Genomic DNA, 8,025 nt, shown 5'->3' with positions numbered 1-8,025 from the left:
ATCCACGCAATCGGTATCGGCCGATCTCACTCTGCAGTTATAGGGATGCTGCAGCACACGCTCAAATACAGGAGCGCTTGTGCGGCTGCTTTGGAACACTTCACCCTTCAACATGTCAACGTCATCAGCGCTGTTGGACTTGCACCTCCCTAAAAAGACATGCTGTAAACTAGTGGTGTCCAAGGTGTGGTGCAGGGCCCAAAGTCTGCATGCAGCTGGTTCTTTATTGGCTTATTCTAAAACGCAAACATGTTCTTAAAGAGATATACAGTATATCTATATACTGTATATCTATATTAGGCTCATTTGCTTTGTCACCTATAACACAAAGCCTATGTAGCTTACAATAAATGACACTGATCTGACAGTGAAATGCTTTTAATATCATTAATGTACACATCAAATTGGCAACCCTTCCTTTCACTTTTTCTGTACGCTGTTTCAATATAATTACAAAAGCAAAAATGTGTTAATAAGTTGTGTGTACAGAACTCCAAAGTCAAAGATTGGAATGCTTGAGGATTGGATTAAGACAACGTTGACAGACATAGGTCAAAAAACTATTTTTATATGTGGAGACTTCAATATTGACCTTTTGAACTCACATAAGTACAAGGAAATAGATGACTTCACAGACACAATGTATAGTTTGAGTTTATATCCTAAAATCATTAGACCAAGCAGAATACCAGACCACTGTGCCACCCTCATCGATAATATATTCACCAATGACTTTGACAACAATACTATCGGTATTGATAACTTTAAGTCACTTTCTATGTACTTATATGGAGCTCTACGATAAGAACTGTCCCTGGCAAGAAAAGTCCAAGAAGCAAAAGAAAAACAACCAGCCATGGATGACAAAAGGACTAAAAAACGCCTGTAAGAAGAAGAAGACATTATACAGGACATTCATCATTCAACAAACTAAAGAAGCAGAACAAAGTATAAGACTTACAAAAATAAGTTGACAACTATCTGGAGAGCATGTAAGAGGGAATATTATAGTCACGTACTAAATAAGAACAAAAATAACATGAGAGCAACTTGGGGCATCTTAAATAGTATTATAAAGAACAACTTTAAGAAAGCAGTCTATCCTCCCTATTTCATGGTTGGAAACACTTACAGGAATGACATGAATGTGGTAGCTGAAATGTTCAACAATTATTTTGTAAATATTGGACCAAAACTGGAAGAAGAAATTCCAAAACAAGACACAATTGATGAAGGGATTGATATTATTGATAGGAATCTCAATTCTATGTTTCTCACTGCTGTAACCAAAAAGGAGATCACTGATATTGTTAAACATTTTAAGGCTAAAACATCAACTGATTGTTATGGAATTGAAATGGAAACAATGAAAAAGGGTCATCAATGAGATCATAGACTGGTTAACATATATTAGTAACTTATCATTTCAGACTGGAATATTTCCAAGAAAAATGAAAACAGCCAAGGTGGTTCCAATTTTTAAAAAAGGAGACAAACATCAATTTACAAATTATCGACCAGTTTCCTTGTTAGCTCAATTCTCTAAAATTATGGAGAACCTATTTAATAACAGGTTGGACAAATTTATTAACAACAATTAATTACTAGCAGGCAGTCAATATGGTTACAGAGCTAACATTTCAACTTCTATGGCACTGATGGAAATCACGGAGGAAATCACTACTGCTATAGACAATAGAAGATGTGCAGCTGCAGTATTCATGGATCTGACAAAAGCCTTTGATACAATTAATCACAATATTTTAACATCAAAATTAGAAAGGTACGGAATTAGAGGATTAGTTTTGAATTGGGTTAAAAGCTACCTAGCAAAGAGGAAACAATTTGTAAAGCTAGGAGAATATACATCTGGGAGTTTACACACCACGTGTGGAGTACCCCAGGGGTCCATACTGGGACCAAAACTGTTTAATTTGTATATCAACGACATTTGTAAAGTAACAAAGGATTTAAAGTTGGTATTATTTGCCGATGATACCACCGCCTTTTGTTGTGGTGAAAGCACACAAGAACTCATAAAAAAGGTCAAGGATTAAAAGGTAATATTAAAGTCATGGTTTGACAGGAACAGATTATCATTGAACTTGAGTAAAACTAAAATAATGCTATTTGGTAATAGCAGAAGGGATACGTACGATCAAATACAAATAAACAGAGTGGATATTGAAAAAGTGGAAGAATATAAATTCCTGGGGATCATAATAGACAACAAAAATCTCATATTAAATATATATAACAAAAGGTGGTGAGAACATACAAACCCTTTATTTTTAAAATCACAGATATTAAAATTAGCAAATTTAGTACACTTTCAAACCGCTAGAATAATGCATAAAGTTAATCATAATTTGTTACCTAAAAACCTCATACAGTATTTTTCTACCAGAGAGGAGAAATATGATCTTAGAGGAAAATTTAACTTAAAACATTTATATGGGAGAACTACGCTGAAAACCCACAGCATTTCCGTGTGTGGAATTAAATTATGGAACGGATTGAGTAAAGAACTCAAACAAAGTACAGAGATGAGCAAATTCAAAAAACAATACAAGCAGTTGGTGTTTGCTAAATACAAGGCAGAAGAGTCTTGATCATTACAATGATTGTTCTGTCAGGTTAGTTATTTTTTAAATTTATATTATATATATATATATATATATATACACTTTTTTGTCTTCTTACTGTTATTTATTATGTATTATTATTCTGATTATCATAGAAAATATGAGATGGAATGCAGGAAGTGAACAACAGGTGTTATACAAGATGTGGAATGGATGGTGGGGGGGGGGTAGGATTAAATAAGCTTTGCTTCTTCCTACTCCTTTTGGACATGTGGAACTGTGAAAGAATGATTCATGAGATGTATTCCATTGGAACCTTCATGTTCAAATAAACTAAACCAAACCAAACCAATATTTCTAGTTTCTTACTACTTACTGCAGAATTATCCGTCAATGTCTGGTGTGACGCCCACACTGCCTGCGAGGAAATCAGCCGAGTCCAACAGCAGACCATCAGTGACTCTGCATGTGCCTGTTCAGAGACGATTTAAAAGAAAAGGCCTCGCCGCACACTGAGCAACTAAAAGGTTTTTCTCCCGTGTGCGTCCTCATGTGCGATAACATATTTGTTTTGTCGGAAAATCCCTTATCGCAGGCTGAGCAACTGAAGGGTTTTTCTCCCGTGTGCGTCTGCATGTGGACGTTCAACGAGACCTTGTGCGCAAACTTTCCACCACAAACCGAGCAAGCGAAAGGCTTTTCTCCCGTGTGCGTTCTCATGTGCGCGTTCAAGTTACACTTGGAAGTGGATGTATAGCCACACACTGAGCAACTAAAAGGTTTTTCTCCCGTGTGCGTTCTCATGTGACTGTTTAAAGTGGATGCCTGTGAGAAGGCAGCGCCGCAAACTGAGCAACTGAACGGTTTTTCCCCGGTGTGCGTTCTCAAGTGCGAGACCATATTTACCTTTTGAGTGAACCTTGCGCCACAAACTGAACAGATAAAAGGTTTTTCTCCTGTGTGCGTCTGCATGTGTGATGCCATGAGTATCTTTCGAGAGAATCTTTTGCCACAAACTGAGCAACTGAAAGGTTTTTCTCCTGTGTGCGTTCTTACGTGCGATACCAGAACTTGCTTGTCAGCAAATTTTTTACCACAAATTGGGCAACTGAAAGGTTTTTCCTCGACATGCGTTCTCATGTGTCTGTTCAAATTGCACCTCTGAGCAAAGGTGTCTCCACAAACTGAGCAAGTGTATGGTTTTTCTCCTGTGTGCGTTCTCATGTGAGACACCATGTTTACCTTTTGTGTGAATCTTGCCCCGCAAACTGAGCACCTAAAGGGTTTTTCTCCGGTGTGCGTTCTCGTGTGTGATAACATGTGTGCCTTTTGAGAGAATCTTTCGCCACAAACTGCACACTGAAAGGGTTTTTCTCCAGTGTGCGTTCTCCTATGTCGAGTCAGGTCGCCCTTTTGAGTAAACCTTTTCGCACAAACTGAGCAGGTCAAATATTGTTTCCTTGTCTGCTTTTCAAAGCATTCGGGGTGTTTGGTGTCAGCCTGAGTCCTCACATCACCTTCGCAGTCTGCATCGCTGTTCAGAGGTTTTTGGGTGTCCGTGTCTTCGGCTTTAGGAGCGTCTGATTTTGTGTTGGAGAGCGGAGCTAAGAGTTTGTCTGCTTCATGGTCTTCGACCTTCACAGAGACAACGGTCAGGGGCAACTTGGTGAGATCAACCTCCTCCAGCCCGGAAAGACACTCTCCCTCCTGAGCCATGCAGAGTTCTTCTTGTTCCTCTTTAACATGGGGGGGCGGCTGAGGGCGGCGTTCTTCTTGATGACCAATGAGCTGTTGGCTGTCTGCAACACAAGCACACGTCAAACATTTCAGTTAGTGCTCGGCTTACGGCATTGCGTGTTCCATTGTTAAAATAATTAAAACATTTATAAAGAATGGAATTTTGCTCCGGAAACAAGAGGCTCGCTCGAGAACCTGTCAGCGTGGACACGACAGTCACGGCCAAAAGTATTGGGTTTGTTTTGTTTGTCCACTCGCCACTTGAGGATTGGCCTCAAGCCCTCGAAGAGATAAACTCTGACAAGTTTCCTGGCCAAGGACCCAAAATGTTGATGTTTTGGTTCCCCCAGCCAGGCACGGTGTCACGTTTGCCTCATGGCAAGGTGCTCCATCATGTTTAAACAATTGAACTGAAATAGGCTGATTATCAGCTGATTAAAGGTTTAACACCATCACTCAAAAAATAACAAAAAACTCACCCAACCAGAACAAAAAATGTTCTCAGTAGGACTCAGTAATGAGTAGCTCCACCGTTCTTGTTCATCACTTCCAAGATGGCTTTGGGCATGCTTGATGTGAGTGTTTCCAAGAGGCTAGTGGGAACATTGCTCCAAGTGGTGAAGATGGCTTCACCAAGGGCATCAACTGTCTGGAACTGATGGCCATTTTTATAAACTTCCCTTGCTATCCATTCCCAAATGTTCTCTATGGGATTTAAATAAGGGAACATGCAGGATGGTCCAAAAGAGTGATGTTATTCTCCCTGAAGAAGTCCTTGGTCAAGCCAGCATTGTGAACTGCAGCGTTGTCCTGTTGAAGAACCCAGCTGTTACCACACAGACGAGGGCCCTCAGTCATGAGGGATGCCCGCTGCAACATCTGCACGTAAGCGGCCGTCGTTTGACGACCCTGCACCACCTGAAGCTCCAGTGTTCCACTGAATGAAAAAGCACCCCAGACCATGATGGACCCCCCTCCACTGTACCGGGTAGAAAACATCTCAGGTGGGATCTCCTTGTCATGCCAGCAACGTTGGAAGCCATCTGGACCATCAAGGTTACATTTTTTCCCATCAGAGAATAAAACTTTTTTCCTCCTTTCAATGTCCCATGTTTGATGCTCCCTGGCAAAGTCTAAACGGGCACTTTTGTGGCGTTGAAGGAGACAAGGTCTTTGAATTACTTTTTTGTTTTTTTAAACCCTTTTCCCACAGATGCCGTCTGGTTATTGCACTGTAGTCGGCACCAGTAAGGCCTTAATGTGGGTCGAAGACCGCCCTGTGTCTTGATGGACAGCCAATCGGATCCTCCAGCTCAGCGCAGGCGTGATTTTTTTGGGGTCTATCACTTGACTTTTTTGTTCCATAATGCTCAGGATCTTTCACAAAATGTAGAAAGACTGATTTACTGCACCCAACCTCAGCAGCAATGGCACGCTGTGAGAGGCCTTGCTTATGCAGCTCCGCAATCCGACCACGTTCAAAAAAAGGAAGCTTCTTAGCTTTAGCCATCATGAGGGCATGACAGTGTGAATGCCTGACAGAAAATTTAAATTTTGAGCAGATTTTGGCTTTTACAGCCTGTGGTCTTAAACTTTTGATCAGCTGATAAACAGCCTATTTCAGTTTAATAGTTGTTTTCAATAAATTAAAAAATGTTTTTTGTCTCACTCCCCCTTCTTGTTTTTAAATATTGTAGCTCTACTTAAAACCTCATGAAGATCCAAATGTGGAAAATGCTAACTAATTCTAGCAATTTTTCAACTGGTCTTAAGATTTTCATCAGGAGTGTATATATACACTCAGCAAAAATATAAAAGCAAAACTTTTGTGTTTTTTCTCCCATTTTTTACGAGATGAACTCAAAGATCTAAAACTTTTTCCACATACACAATATCACCATTGCTCTCGAATATTGTTGACAAATCTGTCTAAATCTGTGATAGTGAGCACTTCTCCTTTGCTGAGACGATCCATCCCACCTCACAGGTGTGCCATATCAAGATGCTGATTAGACACCATGATTAGTGCACAGGTGTGCCTTAGACTGCCCACAATAAAAGGCCATTGATATGTATATATATGTACTGAATATATATGAATATATATGTGTATGTATGTATGTATGTCAGGATGTTCGAGCGTTCACGGCCGACGGAAATCACAGAACTCTTCAAGACTCCACATAAAGTGGATTTGTACATTTATTTACAACACATTGCAGGATTACAGCTCCTCCAACCTAAGGGCCACGTGTATGGTCCATCATATATGAATATTGTACTAGTTGACAAAGAGAAGGGGTGAGAATGTTGGCAGGGTCGTGTTGTGCCAAATCAATTGCCGGAAATGGCGATTTTGATTCTAAAACGCTAATACGTTCGCTTGCTCATGCATGCAAACAGGAACCGGAAGTCATCACCGTCATTCTTGGCTAACTAGCACAGTTAACAAAAAAAAGAAGAAAAAAAAGCACAGTTAGGCCACAAGTCTCTGCTTTTGTCTTGATCGCGGCTGCAAAACGACCCACGATGCCGCCGAAGAAAGTCGCACGTGACAGCATTTTAATCAAGACGTTGGGAAATTCAAGAAAAAGCTCTTAAATGTTGACGTATCCCGTTCATGCATCATTTACATGCATTTTGTGTTTTGCGTGAACATGTTTTTCTTCCTGGAAGGGGTGAATTGGATTTGCATTATTTCCTGCGGAAGAAACTGTCTCGGTTTGGTACGTTTCTGATAGAGTCGGACCTTCTGGAACGGAACCAAATGTACAATACAGCAGATTTAATTGTTGCCAACTGAGCAACGTTTAACTCTGAAAGGTAACCACCAACACAAAGTAGTACAACGTACGTGTGACACAATCTGCTGCACGTCAATGTTGTACAAATAATGGCCGCCATCTTGGATGATACATTTAAGGTCATTTAAAAACTACATGTTGTCTCGCGGGACTCTTCTTAAATTAGCCATAGAACGTGCTAAATGATTACGTAGAACAATACACGTACCTTCAATCTGTGACACAATTTGAGTCTTGCAAACAGCTTCCAGTTGTCGCCGTTGTCGCTCCTTCTCCTCTCTCGTTCGAGAAAATTCCTCCTCGTACAACGCTATCGTTCTTTCAAACAGCGCCATTATTTCATCAGCTGCAGACATCAACCGCTCCTTCACCAACTCTTTCAACATTTTAAATGTTTGTTTTTTTACTGTAATTAAACCCCGCAACCAGACGCTTTGTCATCTGGCTGACTTCCGCCTTTCTCTTCTTCGATAGCTTTTACGGCAGTCAGCTTCACCGAGTCAAACCTCCGTGACTTTAAGATGCTGCCATCTGGTGGCCGTATTGAAGCCTGCACAAGATGAGCGTCGCAAAGTAAACAAAAACACGCAGAATATCCTCCGCACACTTGTTAAAAAGTATAAAATGTCAGATATAAAAAAGCGATGACATATTAAGATAAAAACTAAAATTTCACTCAAAAAGGTTGATTTCATCAAATTAAGACTCCCTGGCAAAAATGCAAAATGGTTCATGCCGCCCGGTTGCACTGATGTGACGTTCGCGAATGACTTGAGTCTTTTGAACGGCTCCTCTCAGTGAAAAAATAGAACCGATTCAGTGACGAGACGTTTATTCGTGAAAATTAGCCGCGTACCATCAACGAAGGAGGAGGAGATATTAGCGACTGAAAACCCTCC

The 8,025-nt window shown here is 40.4% G+C and overlaps 1 protein-coding gene across 1 annotated transcript; it reads right to left on the bottom strand.

Annotated features, from left to right (window-relative positions):
* Positions 1-362: 362 nt before the first annotated feature.
* Positions 363-7,577, bottom strand: LOC129179377 (gastrula zinc finger protein XlCGF57.1-like). The gene is made up of 2 exons (XM_054772571.1): positions 7,335-7,577; positions 363-4,384 (listed from the first exon to the last, which is right to left on the bottom strand). The coding sequence occupies exons 1-2, from the start codon at positions 7,510-7,512 to the stop codon at positions 3,039-3,041; spliced, it is 1,524 nt and encodes a 507-aa protein (XP_054628546.1). The 5' UTR covers positions 7,513-7,577; the 3' UTR covers positions 363-3,038.
* Between the last annotated feature and the right edge of the window lie 448 nt (positions 7,578-8,025).

This window comes from Dunckerocampus dactyliophorus, chromosome 4 (genome assembly GCF_027744805.1).
Source record: "Dunckerocampus dactyliophorus isolate RoL2022-P2 chromosome 4, RoL_Ddac_1.1, whole genome shotgun sequence".
Taxonomy (NCBI): domain Eukaryota; kingdom Metazoa; phylum Chordata; class Actinopteri; order Syngnathiformes; family Syngnathidae; genus Dunckerocampus; species Dunckerocampus dactyliophorus.
This window is presented reverse-complemented; position numbering and strand designations above follow the sequence as displayed.